The 23703-nt window shown below is 42.1% G+C and overlaps 1 protein-coding gene across 5 annotated transcripts in view; it reads right to left on the bottom strand.

Annotated features, from left to right (window-relative positions):
* The window catches only part of ARHGAP26 (Rho GTPase activating protein 26), a 459132-nt gene that overhangs the window by 310407 nt on the left and 125022 nt on the right, over nt 1-23703 (bottom strand). For all 5 annotated transcript variants that reach the window (XM_010388274.2, XM_010388276.2, XM_010388277.2 and 2 more), the window contains 4 exons: nt 16838-16942; nt 15213-15342; nt 11134-11234; nt 9092-9186 (listed from right to left, as the gene is read on the bottom strand). In XM_010388274.2, coding sequence (XP_010386576.1) covers nt 9092-9186; nt 11134-11234; nt 15213-15342; nt 16838-16942 — 431 coding nt within the window. The remainder of the gene's footprint in view (nt 1-9091; nt 9187-11133; nt 11235-15212; nt 15343-16837; nt 16943-23703) is intronic.

Here is a 23703-nt window from a genome sequence, read left to right as displayed (position 1 = left end):
CTTCAGAAAAAATCCTGCAGTGTAGTGATAATTCACCCCATCTTACAGATGTGGTTAAACCACTTATCCAGAGTCACACAGCTAATAAGGAACAGATCCCAAATTCAAATTTAGGAATGCTCTTATCTTTTTACCTGCATCATGCAGCCTGCCATACAAACATATTTGAAATGAGGGTGCTGAGGGTTCCAGTAGATTCTTCGTATTTTTCAAAAATCTTTCTGGCCTCCACCACTCTGACTTTCACCAACCTTCAATTTTCCTGGGTCTTTTTCCTACCAGTACACAAATGCAGGTTATGTGGGCACCTGCTAAAATTTTAGTTCAAATAGCAACTAACTTGATTAAGCTCCTCTAGTCTCTTACACAATAGTTCACCATAGCCCCAAAGAAAAGAATTAATCCATCTCAAAATTATGTCACCATAAAAAATAAAATTGAACAACCATATGCACCTATTACTGTATTAAAAGCTGCAAAAGTTTTTCTGCCTCTGGAAGCAAATCACTTGAGACAGACATTTAGAATTGAACAGAGGTATATATAACATACCTAATTAAACACCTAACCAACCAATACAAAGAAAAACTCATCACTGTGCAAATGCAGGTTACCTGGGAAGAAGATAGAGTTGACAGTGGATGTGAAATGCTAGGCTGGGACTAGATCAGTGGAGAGCTACTGCCCTTTACCTGTTCATGGAAAGCTTGCAAACAAGGACTTTGGAATTGGTATGAAAGAAAATCAGATGAAGTCTGTTAAGAAAGTCCAATTGATTTGTAAACTTTATATCTCCACTGTCAATAGTCTCTAGCATGTAGTTATGGTCAATAAAATAAGGAAGGAAGGAGGTAGGGAATGAATTCAGCGTATTCCAGTCAGGCCATCATCCTTTGTAAGAATGGAAGGGTAAAGTCCTCCTGTTTGTTACATTTCCCCCCAGTATTCTGGCCCTTCAGGTTTGCCGAAACATTCAACATACTGGTGTTTATACCTTAGTTGCTTGAATGTATATGAGCATTCCAAACTCAAAGGTGAGCTCCATGAAGACAAGTTGATTCTTACCTTATCCCTCACTACAACTCTAGCACTAAATATCCTTGCCCTCTCTAAGAAGCTATCCTTGCTGCCCACCTCGAGAGAGTACCAGTGCTGGGAAAGAGGCACTTAACACACACAGCATTTTCAAATGTATGGACATTGGTGAGGGTCAGTTAATCCCAGAAAAAAATGATCATCATCCTTTCCCAGTGTGAACACTGCCCCTCAAGAGACTCCACTGATTCAGGGAATCAGAAGAAGTTGTTTTATTATTTTTCACATGGTTGACTGAGCCTTCCTGGAAAACACGAGAGAAAACATCCAAGTGTCACTTACATCTGTGAGAAATTTCTTAAAAATAAACCAATCCAGGGATGCGGGCAAATGACTAGTACCATGATTTTTTAGCCTAAACAAATACTTTCCCTATATTTGCTCATGAATTTCCTTAAGACACTGCATGATGGAGTTAATTATTCAAAGTGAGTGAACACAGACATGAGCAAGTACTACCGATTCACATCATGCTACCACTAACGGCTGCTTTGAAATCATGTTCCATTTTTTAATCCAGAAATTTTACACGAAATCCTCTCAAAGAGTTGACACGTTTTGTAACAATAAATCCAGTCTTTATTCAATTAACCAATATATATTATAAACCTTCAAATGCCTGGTGCTATGGCAAAGTAACACAAAAGCACCCAACAATGCTGCTTTATTAAAGAATTTTAAAAGTGATTTTTATTTTATTTTATTTTACTGAGATGCAGTCTCCCTCTGGCACCCAGGCTGGAGTGTGGTGGTGCGATCTCAGCTCACTGCAACCTCCATCTCCTGGGTTCAAGCAATTCTTCTGCCTCAGCCTCCTGAGTAGCTGGAATTACAGGTGCCTACCACCATGCTCGGCTGATTTTTTTCTCTATTTTTAGTAAAGACAGGTCTCACCACGTTGGCCAGGCTGGTCTTGAACTCCTGAGCTCAAATGATCCACCTGCCTCGGCCTCCCAAAATGCTGGGATTACATCATGCTCAGCCAAAAAAGGGAGATTTTTAAAAAGCTAATGAAAGCTTAGGCTATCATCAAGTAAAAATAAAATAAAAGAAAGATAGAAGGTAATTTATGTGAATGGGCTGCTTTGTGAAGTGGGGTTCCTTGGCAATGGGATTGTTCAAGCAGAAGGTGTTGAGTTATCCATTTAAAGGCTGCTGGGTGCATGGGTGCTACTTCATTGAGAAAGGCCCTCCCTATTCAACACTGTGTTCATTTCCTGGGGCTGCTGTAATGAAGTGCCACAAACTGGTTGGCTTAATCAACAGAAATTGATTGCTTCACAGGTCTAGAGGCTAAAAGTTCAAGATCAAGTGTTCCTCTGGAGGTCTGTGAGGAAGAATCTGCTCCATGCCTCTCTCCTAGCTTCTGGTGCTCTCCTGCCAATCTTTGGCATTCCTTGGCTTATAGGTGCATCACCTCAACTTCTGCCTTCGTGTTAACATGGTATCTTCTCGTGTACATGTCCATCTCTGGGTCCAAATTCCCCTTTTTACAAGGACAACGGTAACATCGCATTAAGGCGATGTTATCACCTCATTTTAACTTGATTATCTCTATAAAGTAATCTCATTTTCAGATACTGGGGATTAGGACTTCAGCATATGATTTTGGCAGGGACACAATTAATAACAAGTGTCTGCTAGGAAATTTTTAAAAATTATCCTTTGGAGCATGTTGTGGCAATACAACACAACTACTACAAGTTACATTTATTTAAAACCATATCAATTTTTTTTTCTACTTTTTTGAGACGGAGTCTCACTCTATTGCCCAGGCTGGAGTGCAGTGGCGCGATCTCAACTCACTGCAACCTCCACCTTCCGGGTTCACTCCATTTTCCTGCCTCAGCCTCCCAAGTAGCTGGGACTACAGGCGCCTGCCACAATACCCGGCTAATTTTTTGTATTTTTGGTAGAGACAGGGTTTTACCATGTTAGCCAGGATGGTCTCGATCTCCTGACCTTGTGATCTGCCCTCCTCTGCCTCCCAAAGTGCTGTGATTACATGCGTGAGCCACCGCGCCTAGCTGCCATGTCATATTCTTAATGCTAGAGTCTTTAAACTGAATTTCAAAAGAAATCAGAAGGAACCTTCAAAGAATCATTATATCGATTGGATTGACACGATACCTTGATCCAAGCAAGTTTTCAGTTTGAGAGTGAAGAAATACAAAGAATTTCTACTAACTTTAGCTTTTCAATGTTGGGAACAATGAAATTCTTTTGAGGGAAAGGAGAGATACGAAGAGCTAATATTAGTCTGTGAAACATTTGCTCCATGTAATCCCAGGGTCCTCATTAGTTCAGGTTTGAACTTCTCCCCCAAAACTAGTTCTGAAAAAAAGGAAAGCACTAGAGAAAAGAAACTAAATGAGATGTGGCCTCTGAAATTGTGTAGAAGCCAATAAGAAAGGGTGTGGACACACAGACGAGAGCATAGGTCTACTCTTTAGATATCAAAGGTAAAAGAACTTAAATATATAAGAATTAAAAGTAGAGTTCTAGAAATGTATTTGGTTTTTAAAAGGATCCCTGGCTGAGCACGGTGGCTCACGCCTATAATCCCAACACTTTGGGAGGCCGAGGCAGGTGGATCACCTGAGGTCAGGAGATTGATATCAGCCTGGTAAATATGGTGAAACCCTGTCTCTACTAAAAACAGAAAAATTAGCCAGATGGGGTGGCACACACCTGTAGTTCTAGCTACTCGGGAGGCTGAGGTAGAAGAATTGCTTGAACCCAGGAGGCAGAGGTTGCAGTGAGCCAAGATCACACCACTGCACTCCAGTCTGGGTGACAGAGCAAGACTCTGTCTCAAAAATATAAAATAACATAAAATAAAGTAAAATAAAGTAAAGTAAAGTAAAATAAAATAAAATAAAATAAAATAAAATGGATCCTTGATATATAAAGTTCAAGAACCATAGATGTAAATCCCATTGACCTGGATTAACACTTAATGTGATTTCCAGCTCATTCATCAGTCAAAGAACGACAACAGTTTTCTATAAGACTTACATGTCAGGGATCTGAGGATTAACAAACTGACAGCAATGTATTGTGACACAATGAAAACAATTAGCTGACAAGTGATACTACTGCTAGGATATCTCCTACTCGTGCTAGTCGTTCTGGATTTTTTTTTTTTTTTTTTTGAGATGGAGTCTCACTCTGTCCCCCTGGCTGGTGTGCAGTGGCACGATCTTGGCTCACTGCAAGCTCTGCCTCCCGGGTTCACGCCATTCTCCTGCCTCAGCCTCCTGAGTAGCTGGGACTACAGGCGCCCGCCACCTCGCCCGGCTAGTTTTTTGTATTTTTAGTAGAGACGGGGTTTCACCGTGATCTCAATCTCCTGACCTTGTGATCCGCCCGCCTCGGCCTCCCAAAGTGCTGGGATTACAGGCGTGAGCCACCGTGCCCGGCCGTCCTGGATTTAAAAAAAAAAAAAAAAAAAAAAAGAGTGTCACCTTAAAAATAAAAGGTGGAGCCAGGGACAGTGACAGTGGTGCACCCATCTTCTCAACTGCTCGGGAGCTGAGGTGGGAAGACTGACACCAGGAGTTCAACTCCAGCCTGGGCAACATGAGGAGATCCCACCCACCTCTAAACAAACAAAAGTTGGAAGAAAAGGTGTACAGAAACCAAAAAAAACCATTCATGGAATACCTACTCAGTGCCATGTGCCTGTCACTATGCTCTATCACGTTGTCTCTCTTAATTTAGTCATGTGAGGACTTTCTGAAGGTCACAGAGGAATAGAAGTAAGAAGAGAGGCGAGTTTGCTGCTTCAGTTCAGTGTACTTTACATTGTACAGTTTCACTCTAGTTTATAATGCCAAATGCAACTGACAGTGTGCCAATAGCACTTCCCAGATTTCACAGCCTGAAAACCAGACACTGTGGTGTCTCTGAAACACAACCACCAATAGCTCTGAGCTCATCACTGGAAAATGTTTCTAAAATATCTGAAGTTTTGGCCAGGTGTGGTGGCTCACGCCTGTAATCCCAGCATTTTGGGAGGCCGAAGCAGGTGGATCACCTAAGGTCAGTAGTTTGAGACCAGCCTGGCCAACATGGCGAAATACAAAAATACAAAATTAGCTGGGCGTGGTGATGCATACCTGTAATCCCAGCTACTCAGGAGGCTGAGGCGAGGGCATTGCTTGAACCCAGGAGGCAGAGGTTGCAGTGAGCCGAGATCACGCCACTGCACTACAGCCTGGGCAACAGAGCAAGACTCCATCTCAAAAAAAAAAAAATTCAAACTTTTGAGGTACCAATGTGCCCTGGAACAGACTCCTGCGAACCTCAGTTCAAATCCCACCTTAGCCCTAAGTAAACGGCCTCACCCCTCTACACTGCAGATTCCTCAGCAGTATGGGAATAACGGAGGACCCACTTCCCTGGGTTGTAGTGAGGATGACACAAAACAAGGATGCAAGCGTTCAGCTTACAGGAAATGCTCTGATACTACCAGTTGCCTCACTCCTCCTCCATTTTCACATCCCTTAAAAAGGCAGGGGTTTGATTTTGGTGGCTGTTTTTGCCTTTTGCCTGGTCAAGTAATCTGTCTCAGAAACTAGAAATCACCTTTCCTAGTAGTTACACTCTTCTCCTCCATACAGGTAAGCATTCAGCTCCTTGGTAAAGGAGCCTGAATTTGTTTTGTTTTGTTTTACTACAGTTGCTTGTTGTGATTTTTCAAATTAGGAAAATGTTTTCATGTGCGCTGATGAAACTGTATTGTGAAACATATTGTATTTAACATACCAAGTAGTAGTAAGAATAAAGGACAACTAAAAAGCTTGAAAATATGGATTTCAGGGTCTCAGTTCCAGAAAGTTGAACTGTGTAGGTGTGGGGCAGGCACCAGGAATCTGTAACTGAGTGCACGTGGTTTTTACCACAGTAAAATACGTTGATGTAGGGTAATCAACTCACAATTCTGACCTCCTAGGATATCACCACCTAAAGGCTACAGCTTTTGTTACAAAATAACTTGATATATCAGCACTAAATATAAAGGATAAATATATTCAATCTTAAAAATCCATAATATCCCATATTCTAAGTCACATAATTCACACTTTAACATGTATTTGTATCTTGATAGAAGAAAACATTACTAGTCACCACATAAATGTTTGTGTATTCTCCAGTTAACATACTCTGGGAGTATCTCAAACCCTTATGCGGTTAAATGTAACCATCCCCTCTTTCACTTCCACATTTCCTAGGTACTAAACTTGCATTTTGACCCTCTGCCTCTCTGGTCCAGCAGGTGGAGCTGGGGAACCTGTGGAAGGCAGGACAGCAGGGCATCTAGCAGCAATCGCCTCCTTGCTAAGGGACGTTGGTGAAAAAGGAAAGTATAGTAGTCTTTGAGAGAAAAGGATTCTGGGCAGAGTTCGCAGGGATGCAGCTACCCAGCGCATGAAAATGCCTTTTCCTTCTCTACCTGGGCCCCCTTCTAAACACTGAGGGAAAAAAACAGAAAGGCACTGAGGTCAAAAAAGGAAAAAGGAGGAAAATCCTGCTATACTCTAACCTAAATATTTGGGACCTGTATAGAAATCTGAGAGGAGGTGTTTCCTAGGCGGTCTACTCACCTCCTGTCTATTAAGAGGAGATTCAGGCTAGGCATGGTGGCTCATGCCTGTAATCCCAGCACTTTGGGAGGCCAAGGTGGGCGGATTACTTGAGGTCAGGAGTTCAAGACTAGCCTAGCCAACATGGTGAAATTCCGTCTCTGCTAAAAATAAAAAAACTAGCCAGGCGTAGTGGCGCATGCCTGTAGTCCCAGCTACTCTGTAGGCTGAGGCAAGAGACTCACTTGAACTTGGGAGGCAGAGGTGGCACTGAGCCAAGATCGTGCTACTGCACTCCAGCCTGGGTGACAGAATGAGACTCCATCTCAAAAAAGAAAAATAAAAAAGAGGAAACTCAGCACCCTCATCCTGAACCATGACCAAAATCCCTCCATGCCATGCAGAGGGAACGAGGGACAGAAACTCAGGAGCAATCGACTCGCAAGCCCACTCAGTATGCTGAATGTGACACATTCACTCTTTGCTTATAATTGGGACATGCACAGCTGTTGTGGGAGTCATAAAGGAGGGAAGGTGCTAGGAAGTGCTGGCAAGGGTGGAAATAAGACGGAGGTGCCACAGTGAGCTTTAATCGCCTAAAAGCCACTCTCCACAACTGCTCAGGAAACTTCTGAAGATGAAAACACAAAAATAATTCGGCTTCAGAAAGCAAATTTGGGTTTGTTTTCAATCTGACGGAGAGCTGCAACACAAGGCATGCTCTCTTCAAAGCAGCTCTGCGGCAGACGGTTCTCTCTGGGAACCATTCATTTGACGGGCATCATAGGTGGCTATACTTCCATGCAAATAGATCTTCTGAACCTCCTTCAAGGATGCCAATAATATGAATTCCCTTCAATCACATGCTTAGAAAAGAGAAAAGAGATGCTTAAAGCACCAAGGTTTAGGATTTGTTTAAAACCAATAATAACCAAATTTAGTTTGGAGAAGGCTGTTTGCAATTCCCCTTTGCTACTCCAATTCCACCTATCCCCCGACCCCATCCCATGCTACTCTTCTTTATCTTCCCCTCTCACACCTCTACACACAGTAAAGGATATGTACTTCTCTGTGTTTAGAAGTGAAATACCAAGTCTGGTGAGCATGCAGGACAAGCTAGTTAGCAAAAAAAGAGTAACAGCTAATACTTGTTGAGCACTTATTATCTGCCCCTCTGCCAAGCATCTTACATGCATTATTTCCTTGAATCTTTATAACCATCCTGGGAACTTCATTTTCCAGATGAGAAAATCAAGGTTCCAAAAGATTAAGTAACTTGCTCAAAGTCACACGGCTACTAAGCAGCAAAGTCAAAATTTGAACGCAGGTTTTCTTGCTTGAAAGCCAAAGGTATAATGACTAAATCGCTTAAGAGATGCAGTTAGTTTCCATGAACTTCTGATACAGGCTAAGAGGGCATGCTCTCTCCATGGGAGGCCTAACAGCCTCCAGCAGACCTAGCAGCCTCCAGTGCAGAGTAGACACCTGCCAGAAGAAGGCAGTGCACACCTGCCAGTGCACAAGGAGCACACCCCAGGCAGTACTCAGTCTCAGGATGCCACAGAGCCAGGGAAAGGTGGCCACAGGTGAACTTCCCAGGGAGGGGTAAGTACTGGCTTGATGAAATGGTATAGTGTTTTTTTAATCAAGGGGAGAGATTAAATGGCATTATACGGAGCATCATGCTGAGATTTAAGGATCTTGGTGCTAGCATTCCTGATCTTGAACAGGCAGCTCAAATAAGCTTAACACGTGGGTTTCATTGAAAAAATTAACCTGTTGCCAAGTAAAGTGTTTCAAAGAATTGGAATGTTGTCAAACTAGCTTAAAACCACGAAATGGTACAACTTAATGAGAGACTCTATAAATCTTGAGGAATACAACACATGGCTCTCTCTCCAAAAAATTGTGATTTCACAAGTGGTTTGGTGTCTTTCCTGGGCACATACACACATTGGTAGGTGAAATGTAACTAAAAGCTGCTTTTTTATTTGAGAAAAATTTCTTCCATTCCAATGCCTTTTGAAACATTATACTAACTTTTTCAGTTAAAAAAAAAAATTTCAAATTGCTGATACAATCATGCTAAATCGTTTTCTTTAAAAGTCTACTCAACCTCCTAGAGATATAACACACATTTCTGAGCATGAAAGCACTAACATTAAAGTAAAACAAAACCAAGCCAGTGATTCAGTGCTGAATCCAAAAGATAGGGAGGCTCTAATGATTCTCGCAAACCAGCAATGGCCTGGATCCAGCACCCTGGACATAGATGAAGGGATGGAGAAGGAAAGGAAGGAGGGAGGGGGAGAAGGGAAAAAAAGCAGAAAAGTTTTGACTGAAAAGAAAAAGTAAGATATAGAAATTCAGCTCTATTGGCTCCTGAGAGAAGCGTGCTAGCTACTCACCTGTCTACTGCTTCCACATCAAAGCAAAACCTCTTCTCAATGGAATCTGTTTTCCGCCGTGTGCAGGATTTGAGGGTAACTGATTCATCTTCTCCCTAGTGGGAACACACAGACTATCAAGATGAGGCCAGAATGGGAGCTCTACTCCTCTCCAGGACACACATGACCTGTAAACAGGAGCCATCATTTCATCTTCTCAAACCTGAGTTTGACCATGGGCGGTGGAAGGGTGACTATAAACCTTTCCGGGAAAAAGCCTCATGTAGCTTACATTTGTACACCATATTAGACTTGGACCCAAACATCTTTAGTATGGGTGGATCGTTATGGCACTGCATCAGTCCATGGTAGATAAACGAGTGTGGATATTGTTTTAATTTGCAGGTTTCATAAGAGTAGAAGAAGATGGTTTCCTCCCAACTCTGAGCTTCTATGATCTTGGGTTGGTCATCACTTCTCCAAGAAAACCTTCCCGGACCAGAACAAATATCGCCAGTACATGTTCACAAAGCACCATGTACCTTTCCCTCCATCACAGCACTGACCATAGCTGAAACTGTGCATTGATATAGGTGATGAATACAATAATGTCTCTCTCTCCATTAGACCACAGGACCCTGAGAACAGAGACTGGGTCAAATTTTGCTTATTCTTGTCTCCTAAGCCCAACTGGATCCTAGAAACAGTAGCTGCTCAATAAATACATTTTAACAACTTTACTGACATATAATTAAATGTATAAGCTGTACATGTTGAACTGTACAATTTATAGATGTTGATGTCATATACATCCATGAAACCATCACCATGACCAAGCCAGCAAACAATTCCATCATGCCCAAAAGTTTCCTTGTATCCCTTGGCAATCCATCCCTCCTCCCAGTACATCCCCAAGCAATTGCTGAATCTGCTTTCTGTCACTACACATTAGTTTGCATAGTCTGTAATTTTATATAAATGGAACTACACAATATGTGCTCTTTCTGTCTGGCTTCTTTCACTTAACATAATTGCTCTGCTAGTCATCCATGTTGTTGTGCATATCAAGGGCTTATTTCTTTTTATTGCTGAGTAGTATTCCATTGCTCAACTGAATGTGACAATTTCATCTCATAGCACTACTTTATAGCACTAGTTTATTGCCCAGAAACACAGAAGTTGCTCTCCCTGATTTCTTCTTACTGTCACTGAGGAATTTGTTAGGATTTCTGTTTCCCCTGCCTCTGTCAATCTTTTTTATCTAAACTAATGGGGGAAATTAGCAAGCTTGCCTGTTTGTTGAAATAACAGAAATGTAGCTACATAAGGTAAAACTTAACCACCCACTAATATCAGAATAGCAAACAAAACACACAAGGCCTAGGAGGAGACAGTTTATATTCACAGGCCTTACATCTATTGTCTTCCATTGAACAGCAAAGATTAATTTCTCAGACAGAATTGCTCTGTATCTGGCCAGCTTAAGCTGCTTCAGACCCTCCTTGTTCTAGCTCTAGCTACCATCTGCTTAGTACCTTATGAGAAACCTCAAGCCTGAACCACCCATCCAAATGCCCCCTGAATACCTGACCCACAAAAATGATGAGAAATACTAAAATGATTGGTGTTGTTTTAAATATTGCTAAGTTTTGGGGTGACTTGTTACACAGCAATAGGTAACCAGGACATCTATACTGCCACCAGCAGCTCTCCAGGTGTCAAGTGGGAGTGGGATTGAATCAGTTTCACAGGATGAGGTCATCCAATAATTTTTACCATATAAAAATATTTGACATGCTTGATATTGTATATAAGTGAAATACAAAAATATTTCTTAATTGCAGTTCCTAATATAACTTAGAGCTAAGAGTAATCATCTTATCTTAGCAATTCTTCAGCCTCTTAGGCTTCCTGGAACTACTGTATAAAATTTTTTTTAATTATTAATTTTAAATTTATAATGAAACATAAATGTAACACTGGAGGTATCACTTTACACATGCATTATAATCATTATATGTTAGCCAAGCAAATCAAGCACCAAATTTTAAAAATGAACTCACCCCTTTTCCTCCTGACTTTTGGTCAAATGGTACCATGGTGATTTGTTTGGAATCCCGTTGATATGTACAGTAGTGCTTCACCCAAGAAGTTCCAAAGTGACCTGCAAGGTAATATTTCCCATAAAACATCTATACATTCCACTCTATGCTACACATCATGAGCTGGAAAAACCACAACCCATAATTCATAATGCTCATCTACCCTTAAACTATTTTAGGAGTAATATACTCTCCACACCAGCTAGAATGAATAGACAGAAATCTGATCCCACAAGCTCAAATGAAACCAACCCAGGGATTTCCCCCAGGGACCAAAGAAGGCTGTTTCCCACTACTGCTACATCCAGTGGGTCTTAAAATACAAGGGAAGTAAAGGTTCCCTGGGGAAATTAATCCACGTTCCCATCATCAAGCCCCAACTGAAGTTTCCACTCTCTTCGCTGACAGGAGTAAGATGATTGAGGAGAGAACGCAGAAAGGCTCCTCCAAGTGCTTGTGACCATTCCCATCTGTTGCGATGACATCATGCTTCCCACACAGCTGCTCTGTGACTCTGTGCACAGACATCAGGGGTTCTGACCTACTTCCAAACCCCAGACTTACTTTGGCAGAACTCAAGAAGATCTGAAAAGCAGACAAGGAGACCTCAGAGACACCAGAGATGCAGAGTGGAAGTGACTATCAATGCCCAGATGTAACCTATAAGGAGTATGTTCCTCAAGATTAGTGTGTCACCTCAAGAGGGAGGTGCCATGCAGTCATGTTCTAGTCTCTGATTTTACTCAGTGCTCAGCCAATTACTTGAAACGACAAAGCACTATTACAGGAAGAAGGCATTAGTCAGCCTGCAAAGGACTTCAACCAATACTAGTTTTAGATGCTTATGGAGATCACACAGCAGAATTGGCAGACTTTTAGTAATTATTAATGGTATGGCATGACTGCCAACTGCAAGTGTTACATGTCATTTAGTAAACTAAAAAACAATACAGTAAATATTTCCACTGGGGCATCAAGGACAAATGACAATGCAAACCATCTTAGTGTATTCTTACGGACTAGGGAAAAAATTCCAGCAATCGAGCAACACAAAGATTCCCAAAGCACTGTATCTTGGACAACTTGAGCATCAAGATAAATAAGGATAGTGACAAATTATAGCCTCCTGAACAAAATAGGAACCCATAAATCCACACTGACAATGGAAAGATGGAAAACGGATGGACAGATGAGGGATAGATAGATAGTAGGAAGGGAGGGAGGGAGGGAAGGAGAGAGGGAGGAAGAAAGAAGAGCAGGACTCTTCCTTACATAAGTACACTGAAAGGCAACTATTAAATGTGGAGGGGTTGGTGGAACTGAGAAGTCACCATTTTGCAACCATCATAGTAAAGATCAGCTCAGGCAAGGATTGTCAATGGATGCTAAATCTATGGAGGTAAAGCGTGATAAGGAGAAGGATATTTACATGATCTTAAGGTGTTACCTTCAGATTGCTAATTAGTTACAAGGGGAAAATAGTGACTGTGTAGTGGAGAAACCAGACAATACCTTGACTGGGTGATCAAAATTTACAACACCACTGAGGGGCAGATCAACACCACATGTGTCCAGATGTGGCCCCAGAGAAGAACTCTTATGTGGGATTATCTGACCAGGGATGCATATTCCAGATCTAATAATGAAGAAACACCAGATAAACACATGCTGAAGAAAACTAAAAAGGAACTGGACTGTGTTGTTCAAAAATGTCAATGTCACGCAAGACAAAGAAAAGCTGGAGAACTGTTCCAGATTAAAAGAGACTAAAGTCATGACAACTAAACACAGCATGAGGTTCTGTACTAGAGAACAACAAAATGCTTTAGAAGGCCATTATTGGTACAACTGGCAAAATTGGAACACAGACTGTAGTTCAGATTAAATATTGTACCAATGTTAAATTTGTTATTAGGTTGGTGCAAGAGTAATTGTAATTTTAGCCAAACTTTTAATGGCAAAAACCATAATTACTCTTGCACCAACCTAACACATGTGTTTACATAAAAAGAATATCTTTTATTCTTAGAAAATACTCACTACTGAAGAAGCATGGTATATGGAACCATATTCTCAAATGACTCAGAAAAAAGTGTGGATGTGTGTGTGTGCAAGTCTATGATGCGCATACTCACACCCCCACACAGAGAGAAGGAATGATATAATTGTGGCTAAATGTTAAAAACTGGTACACTGGGTAAAGGGTTTATGGTTGTTCCTTACACCATTCTTGCAACTTTTCTGTATGTCTGAAATTATTTCAAAACATCAAGTTATAAAAATTTTAAAATTAAAAAAAAAAGTGCCGTATCCCCATCATGTGCTCTGGACTGTGTTAGGGAACAAAAAAGTATTCTCATGATAATCAACACACTAATGTTGAAAGAACATGTGAAGCGTCTGAATAAAAGTGTGTGATGTAATATGAGAGTGCAAAAAAGCAACACTGATTTTATATATGTAAGTGAATGATATATTAACAAATTAAGTATTATGGTAGACTTTGAACTATATTTTTAGAGCCCTAAAATTTTATATTTTCAAGTAGACCTAAAACCTTTTGCAGGGATCTTCTTACCGGGCAAAGAGAGAATCACTTTGTATTCAGGTATATATGAAACACACAACTAAATTAGTTACATTTCTTATAAACCTCAACAGGTTGATCCTGTAAGAATAAGGAATGTAATCCTCATCACAGCCAACACCTCCAACACCACTACTGCCCCACTGTTCCCAGGAAACTTAAGTCCAAACACATTTTTGAGTAATTACTAAATAGAATAATCAGTGAAACCAAGTATTTCTATTCTATTCCAACAGGGAGCTATTAGGAATGAAGACATCTGCCTAACTCTACATCAAGAGAAGGACATGAAAGAACACAAAACCTGCAAAAATCTGGAAAGACCAATGTTCTCTAGGAAGAAAGCAGGGTAGAGGACTAGGAGAAGAATTACCCACTAAAGAAAAAACATTCACTCTCTTTCATTCCTAGCATTGCATACATGAATTCAGTCTGAATGTGCTACCCTAAACGGCACGACCCCATCACAGAGCCTTTCCCCAGCTGTAAGGCATGAACTTGTGAGTCATCACTAAAATGTCCATGTTAGCAGCACCTGGCATTCCTTTCCTAGACATTATTGGCAGAGCAATGAGTATTCTTGGCTCTTTTTTTTTTCTTTTCAGAGACAGGGTCTTGCTCTGTCACCCAGGCTGGAGTACAGTGGTGGCGATCTCAGCTTACTGCAGCCTCTACCTCCCAAGCTCTTATAAACTTCAACAGGCTCACCCCTGTAAGCAATCCTCCCACCTCAGCCTCCCAAGTAGCTGGGACCACAGGTGCACACCACCACACCCGGCTAATTTTTGTATTTTTGTGGAGATAGGGTTTCACCATGTTGCCCAGGCTGGTCCTGAACTGTTGAGATCAAGCAATCCACCGACCTCAGCCTCCAAAAGTGCCGGGATTACAGATGTGAGCCACCACATTCAGCCTTCTTCCTGGCTCTTGAAGTGAGCCTTTGTTTCTACTTTTCATAAAATCCAGGTGTTGGAATGAAATGAGTTGAGGAGAAGAGGGAAAGGGCCTAAGTCATGATTGTTTGGGCCTTACCAAAACAATGTCAAATGAAAACAGAATCACCAAGTATTAAGTCTACCAAAGGATATACTGCTGATAGACAACAGGGGCCTAGTATGCAAGACCTTTCCAAGGCCACTGTGCTCAGGGTATGGTATACAAAGCTGGACTAGGGGTATAGGAACCTCAAGAGTAGAGTAACACTAGAGAGAGAAGAGCAACCACAGAGCCTTAAGGAACTGCAGGTTCCCAAAGGAATTCCCATTCATAAAGTAAAACAAAGTAGACAAGATCCTGTGGACATCATCTTTCCTTTTGGCAAGATGAACTATAAAATTGTTCTTGTTTATGCAAGCATGTATTTGCAGTAAGGCAGGCACTGCTGGATACACCCTCCACCTTCTAGGTAAGAGGCCTGAGTACATCCCAAGCTGTTGCTAGTCAAAGTACTCACGTTTCTCCTGCACATAGAGGTATCCCTCCATGGTGTAGGGACTGATGGTCTTGTGCTCAAGGGGATTCTCCTTCATCTTTTTCATCAGTGATTCCACTTCTGATCTAGTGCCTTCAAAGCGATTTCTTGTCTAGGATGAAAATAATTTTATTCAAATCAAAGAAACGAAGTACCTGTTTTAACAAGCCAGAATATCAACCTAATAGAATCCTTAGATCTACAATGAGATAAAGGACACTCAACCTTCCAGGAACTGGCCAAATACTCCCTTATAAGAAGTATACTTTGGCCTTCAAGTCCTAAACCAGAATGACTCTCAAACTCTAGTGACCATCAAAATCACCCAAGGATCTTATAGAAAAACGCAAATGCCCAGCCCTCACTCCTACAGATCAATTTAGCATCTCTGGACGCCAAAAAGTGTGTTTTACCATAAGCCTCCCAGGTGATTCTGATTCAGATGCTCTAGGGGTCTGTCTGACTTAAGGACCTGGGCATTCATTTCTCCAGCTGCCATGAATGTTGCTTGCTGATGGCTCACAGATGAGTCCCTCCTTAAAAGGGGGGTTCCTTCACTCAAGCACCCAATGACTAGTCAAGGCTAGGGAAAAGGCAGAAGGGGTGGAAAGCCTGGCCCCCCTTGCTTGTATTCAGGGTGACTGTGAAGGATCATCCCAGCTCCAGAGCCTCCCTTGCACTGAGACCTCTGCTGCATCTGCATCACAGCTCTAGTTCCCCTTCTGCGAGTCCAGGTGCCCTCACTCTGTCACAGGTGTTTTTACCAGCATTGCCCCCACCTCCACTAAGCCCATTGCATGTCAGTCTTGATTTCAGAGCCTGCATTCTGAGAAATCTGGCCTAAGGGGAAGCCATGCTTTGTGAAACCTTTTCCAAGATTCTGCAACTTCCTGTTCTCTGAGACAACACTGACTACTATGTAAGCTCCAGGCTTCTAAAAGCCGTGCAGTACAACTCACATGGACACAAGATCACCTAGAGACAAAGAAAATACAAAGAATAACATGGTCCAATTCCACAGTGAAGAAGGGGGCTCAAGCCCCACTAACTGCTAACCAAAAAGCCCTACGCAGGATTCTGTGCACCAAAAGATCCTGTGTTTAAAACTTGTGAATGCTGACCACGCTGGGAGTGAAGCACAGACTTGGATTTCCTGCCAGCCTTCCTAAGAGTTGGACAAGAGCACATCCTTTGAGCCGGAGGCCAGCATGTGTCCCCAACCCCCATCCCCAGAACACACACTCCACATGGTCTTACGTAGCCAGGCAGCTAGATGCATAGAATGGAGGCTGGGCTGGGCTGGGATTTCCACTGCCAAAGGAAATCCTGACTCTGATGCTACAGATGCTACAGATTTGAAACATAATCAGCAGCAGCACTTCCGAGAACATAAACAGGGCTTCAAAATAATGGAGAAGAGGATGATGGTCTAGCTCAGAACCACCAAGCACTCTAGAAACGCCTGCTCCCAGCTTCCCTCTGAACCCAAGCAAGACCCACCCTCCTCATCTACATTCCAAGCCACCTGGATGGTTTCTATGGCAATCAGGCCCATATTTTGTTTTTCCTTAACCAGAGAAAGGAAGCCTGTCCCTATGCCCACTCACATTCTGTATGCTAATGGTTAACTGTGTCTTGAAGTCGCCGAAATCCTTGGCCAGTTCGTAACCATGGTGATAGAAAGTGAAGAGTCCTTGCAGGAAGGCCAGCAGCTGTAACCAAGGAAGAAAGGCAAAGGTCACATAACCAGGTTGAAAAGAGGTACTGTGTAGCTGTATCTGAGCTCCCAACACTGGGTTGAAAGTCTAAAATAGCGAATAATAATGGCTGACACTTAAAGAGCACCAATTGTGTGCCAGGCACTATGCCCTTCCATGCCCTGAGTGAGTACTCACAATTTCCTATGACCTAAGCACTACTGTTATCCCCATTTTAATAATGAGGACGCAGGTTCAGAGAGGTTAAGAAACTTGCCCCAAAACACACAGGAAGTGGCAGCCAGAACTTGAAACCAGGTCTCCTTGCCACCAACACCCATGCCCTTGCCCTGTGGGCCTCACCACCTGCTGAGAACATCATTTCCTCAGAAACCAAAGACCAGGGTTCTGACTCAGTTTCCCTCTAGTACATTTGTAGTATCAGATTATTACACAGAAGAGGAAGGGAGAAAAGGAAGTGGGGTGTCCTGAGTCTGCAGTCTAACAGGCAAAGTCAAATCAAAGAAAATCATCCAGATTACACTTCAACTGACGTGCATTTCTGTGCTTTCCCCAAACTACTCAAAAGTAAACACTATGGATTCCTTTGGTAAAATATTTCCATGTTCCCACATTTTCACTTACGGTGGTTTCCCTAAATTCTCAATTAAATCCCTCAGGCTAAAAGGTAAGCCCGTTTCATTGTTTAGTCTTGTCTTCAGTGAATGGTGAAAACATCTGTTCACCACAATGCTCACCACATGCCTTCATATACTTAAAAACTATTAATGTCCCCACCCTGAGCCCCGCCACCCTTCATTTCTCCAAACTAAATAAACAACATTCCTGTGGTCTTTCCTCTCGCAGCTTACATCCAAACCTCACTGTTGTTATGCTTTCCTGGCCCCTTCTCAAGTTCTACACATCTTCCCTCTGTTCCAAACTTCAACCTGAAGAAAGGATTATAATAAAAGCCTGAACAAGATTTAGGAAAGACCAGCACTTCACCTCTTTCACAAGCTCAGCTCCATGGCATTTGGGGACTATTCCATTCACTTTAGCTTCTGAAGGCTGACCCACATTTTCTGAGGGGTGAACTCTGACCTCCCTGACCTGCCATACCACCTTATTCCAAGACACATTTGCTGTATTTTACATGGTGGTCTTCAGATTTTCAGTCCCTAAATGAATTTTTTTACTTATTAAACATTACTTATTATGTAAAAAAAAAAAAATTACTTACCAAACAGAATCCCATCCCACTTATTTTCACCTAACTAACTCTCCTTTTCTGAGAGGCAGCCCTAATAAGTGACAGTAAAGGAATCTCATCCCGCCCACCCTCCCCGTACTCTCTCATCTTGTTTGCAGTAGGAATAGCAAGCACAAAGGTATACAGCACTGGACCTAAACTCAGAGGCCAGGCCAGCCTGGTTTCATCGAAGAGCTGGGCACTGTGAAGATAAAACCCAGATGATGATAATATGACCTTTAACTTCCCATTGCCATTGTCCCCGGCCCGTCTATCCCCTTAGATTCTCATGGATGGTGCGAGAGTGGGCACTGCTGGGTCCTCTGGCTATAAAACTATCCAGTGGCACCATATACAGACACCTAACTAAATCAGTGAATGAGTGTTAAGCCCCATCGAGTCACTAGAGACTGAAAGTGAATGCTTTTCTTCAAAGATGGCCGAAGGCTTTGGCTTACTCCATACAAAATTCTTTTGTTGAGAGGAAGACCCATACCTTTCCTTCTAGATGGCTCCAATAATAGAGGAGAAGGGGCTCCTCTGCCAAACCTAGTCGCAGCATTCACAATGAAAACTGTTGTCCCTCTTGTTATCTCTGCTCTCCCTGCTGTCTGCAAATGTCCTGCCCCATTGCCTTTCCAAGGTATGACACCACCCCTAACTTGAGAAAAACGCAGAAGATAAGCAGCTAATTCCAAGGTCATTCCTCCTATTAACTATGATTTATCCTTTACTTACAGTAAACAGAGGCTCTCTTGCTCGGGGTAATTAAATATTCTCAAACAGCTCACCAAGATGCCACCTGGGCATACCCGCAAGTGCTCCCCAAAGGCAGGAAGTTAACTAATATTTATTTTGTTTTTCCTCCTTTGGTCTCATGCTTTGATTGTCCATTTTACTAAGGGAAATGACTCCTTAACATGTTGCTATTTTTGGCCCACTTCCCCCTTGCTTCTCCCCTCACAGCACCTTTTCTCTCCCCTACCCCCAACACTATATGAACCTCTGAACCATTACAAAGTGGGAAATGAAAGTCCACTCCTCAGGGGGCAGGATGAAGCCTATGGGACTCCAGAGGTGGGGGAGCTGTCTGCTTCAAAGAAATGCTTCTACCCAAACACTAGGAGGAAGAACTTGCTGCAGTCCCACCTGGTTATCAAATAAGAGGGGTCAGCTGTCCACGGAGCAACCACAACATCGCAGCCTGACAAAGGAAAGAACTTTCCCGCCTCCCTGTGCCTCCTTCTCCATCCTTGTTATCCTAAAAGAATACCATAAGCAAAACCTATTCCTACTTCCTAGCTGACAACATAATTTATTTTTTTCATTTTAAAAAGCAAAAATCTAATCGTCCAAGTTAATGCTGGCTGCATCGTTCCGGATTGTCAACATTCACAGAACAGACCTACTTTACTGAGTTGAACTGTGTACCCCCAAAAAAGATATGTTGAAGTCCTAATACCTCTGAAGGTGATTTTACTTAGAAATGGTGTCTTTACATGGGTATTCAAGTTAAATGAGGACATCAGGGTGGGTCCTAGTACTTTTACAAGGATGCCATATCTGGTGTCCTTAGAAAGGTGAAAATGTGGACCCAGAGACATGCATGGCCATGTGAGGACGAAGGATTGGAGGGAGGCATCTATAAGCCAAGGAATGCCAAACATGGTCGCAAGCCACGAGAAGCTAGAAGGAGGAAAGGAAGTGTCCCCTTTCACTGCAGGTTTCAGAAGGATCTTGGTGCCAAAAACTTGACTTCAAACTTCTAGGCTTTAGAACTGTGAGGCAACAGATTTCTGTTGTTCCAAGACACCCAATTTGTGGTACTTCGTTACAGCAGCCCTAGCAAACTCATACAGCTACCAAGAATCATCCGCACAGGCAACAAAGGGAAGAGCAGCCAACAGAGTGGTGAAAAGCTGAGGGGGCTAAGCCATGTAACTCCCTTTAACTCATCTTTAACAGGAGGATAACAGTGATTTTCACTACTGCACAGAGTTTCAGTGAAGATTAATTCAGATCATCCATGTAATGGGCTTAGTACAGGAGGGCTGTCAGGAGATTCTTGGCAAAAGAGAGAGAAAGAATCAGACTGATGTGTCAGAAGATGCACTCTGGTCCAGGCCAGACTGGAGAAGGGGGAGGCCCAGGGCAGAATGCAAAGTCCAAAGGAAAGAATGAAGACCTGCAATGGGACAGAAGCAGAGGGAAAGGAGAGGAAGAGACACAGCACCAACAAATATTCAGGATGTAAAACTCAGAGGATGCAGTGCCTAATGAACATGGAGAATGAGTTCTCTGCTGCACTAGCTAACCTTCAATTATGAAAACTCAGGGAACAGAGAGAATGTGGCTTCACCTTCATGAAGTCAATATGTCATTATCTGCAATCTAAATCTCAGGAACATTTAGTACTGTGACAAGAAAATTAAGGCTTCTAGTGCAAATATACACATACATATACATATATACACACACACACACACAGACACACAGATATTATTTATTTTATACATATATATATATATATATATATATCCCAGAAGATCTGATTTAGATCCCAGAAGTCTGATTTTTTTCTTCCTTGGGAACGCTACAACTGTTTCTTTTTCTGAAGGTCAATAATATCCTGGTACTTGAAGTTACTTTCAAGAAACAAAGGAACACGGTCAATTTGCATAGAGGACTCTTACATGACTGGAAAATTCCCTTGACTGCAACAAACTCAAATATGAATACCCACCCCAGCAATTTAGTTCAATAGACTTCTTGCTGGTTTCCTTTCCACCTGTAAGCAATCAAATGCTATTTCATAGAGATGAAGAATCAGACCCTTCCAGCTCTGCTATTTACTAGATACGATGTTGGACAGGTAAAGAAACATATTTGTTTCCATTTCTTCATCTGAAAATTGGGATAAAAACAGTTTTTACCCTTAGAGATGTTATAAGGTTCAACTGACATACTGTAGGTAAAGCACTTAGCACGGTACATGACATGGTTTCAGTTAATATCATCAATGGTTATTTCATGTTCTTCCTTTGTGTAATCTAGGCCAGTGGCTCAAACTGAAATGTGCAGCTGAATCACCTGGAAGGTTTACTAAACTACAGACTACTGGGCCCCTCCCTTAAACTTCAGGTCTGGAATGAAGCCTGAGAATGTGCATGTCTAACACTGAAAATCACTGATCTCATCAGTAGCTTTTTCACTGGAGGAATATCTTCTCCCAATCCCCAGCTCCTGAAGCCACTCACCTGCCTAGAAGCTGATGTGCAGAGACAGGAACTTCTGTAGAAAAGTAAAGGCCAAACATCTGAATCCTATATCCAGCCTCTCAACATTTAGTTTAACTTTGGGCAAATCCCTATTACTATCTCTTTGTCCTAACAAGAGACTGAAAACTTCTTCTCATTAGCTCTCCAGGCTTCTCACTGTATGAACTGAAAAACATCTGCACACTGCAATGGTTATACTTTTAAATCCATCTGGCACATCTATAGCATCCATCCTGTCCAAGCTGTCACTGAACTGCTTGCTACCTTGGCTAGCTCTCTACTATACACATCTTGCTTCCCCCAGTGAGGCTATGAGTGCCTCAGCCATAGCATCTGGGTTTTCAGCATTTTCTATGGTACTCAATAAATACATACTTTTAGATCTACCAAAATTGTTTATATTAAAACAGGTAGGCCCTGTTATTATTGGTACTTCACTCATTTGCTCATAAATAGAAAAAAAAAAATGCTAACTTTTTATTGGGTTCTAATCAGGTTCTGTTCTAAGCACCCCACATGGAAAAACACTCAGTCAATCCTCATATATCTTTATCAAGTAGGTGATATTACTATCCCCATTCTGCAGATGGGGAAAGTAAGGCTCAGAGAAATAACTTGCCCAAGAACACATAGCTAGTAAATGGCTAGGCTGGGATTTAAATTCAGGGAGTCTAGCTCTAGAATCCTTAACCATGATGCTACTACTTCTTAAAGTGAAAACTCCCTAAGACATGGACACACTACAACAGAATGCCAGGAAATGGAATGGTAAATCTTTAGAGGTTTCTTTTCTCAAAAAAGAAGGAAGGAAGAGGGGGAGGAGAGATAAAAGAAGGAGGAGGAGGAGGAGGAAAACCCATTTAGATGAGCACAGCTACCCAGCTGAGCCCAACCTAAGCTGGCTGAACCTCACAGATGTGTGAGAAGTAAACATCTATTGTTGTATGAGGTTTTGTGGATACCATTCAGCAAAAGCCAACAGACAAAATACCTGACCCACTAGGTATACCTACAGAGAGATCAAAGTGAATAACAAAACACTCACCTCAAAAAAGGTGGATGGGCCAATTACCAAAAAAAACTCATCAAAAGCAAGCAAATGTGGCCTAATATTAATCGAAGTATATATAAAGATTATTAGAAATGCACTGTTCTTTTTCTCCAGAAATTCTGGCAAAAGCAAATAAAAATAATGCTATAGGAAAATTCTATGTGACAGCATTTGAATTCCTGCCCTGACCACAGGAAGCAAGTCTTCAGTAAACCTTTGCTTGAAAGTCCAGGGCTTGTGCTTTAAGCAGGAAAATCAATAAGGCAGCTTTATCTGACAATAGCTGTTCATATCTAACAGACCCTGCAGAAAGATGGGGATTTTTGACCTGGGACCTTGACTGAAACCACTGCTGGGCAGGAAGTTGGGTCTAAGGTTTTAATATTCATATATGGAGACTGAAGTAATTGACGACTTTAAGGAATCTGCCAAATGAGGTAGCTGGGAGTGGTATCCAGAAATTATAGTTCTAGCATAGCAAATGATGTAGACACAAGGTTCCAAAGCCAGTTGGAATCCTTTTTTTTTTTTAAGAGATGGAGTCTCACTATGTTGCCCAGTTGCCCAGGCTGATCTCAAACTCTTGGTCTCAAGTGATCTCCCTGCCTCAGCCTCCAAAAGTGCTAGGATTACAGGCATGAGCCACTGTGCCTGGCCACCAACTGGAGTCTTGATGAAACCACCAGCAAGTCTACATGCCTAAAAAACACCCACCCCAAAAGTCTATAAATTAGACATGGGGTACAGAACGCTCTTTACTAGAAAGAGTGGTCATTTCTTTCCGTTTCTTATAGTTTTATTCTTATTTGCTTAAGAAAATTATCCTTTCTTGGTCGGGCGCAGTGGCTCACACCTGTAATCCCAGCACTTTGGGAGGCCAAGAGAGGCAGATCACAAGGTCAGGAGATGAGGACCATTCTGGCCAACATGGTGAAACCCCGTCTCTACTAAAAATACAAAAATTAGCCAGGCATGGTGGTGCGTGCCTGTACTCCCAGCTACTCAGGAGGCTGAGGCAAGAGAATCACTTGAACCCGGGAGGCAGAGGCTGCAGTGAGCTGAGACTGCGCCATTGCACTTCAGCCTGGGTGACAGAGTGAGACTCTGTCTCAAAGAAAAAAAAAGAAAAAAGAAAATTATCCTTTCTTAAATCTAGGTAGAGAATCTTATTTGTACAGAGATGCCAGGCTTGAGT

Source organism: Rhinopithecus roxellana, chromosome 3, assembly GCF_007565055.1.
Source record: "Rhinopithecus roxellana isolate Shanxi Qingling chromosome 3, ASM756505v1, whole genome shotgun sequence".
Lineage (NCBI taxonomy): Eukaryota > Metazoa > Chordata > Mammalia > Primates > Cercopithecidae > Rhinopithecus > Rhinopithecus roxellana.
This window is presented reverse-complemented; position numbering and strand designations above follow the sequence as displayed.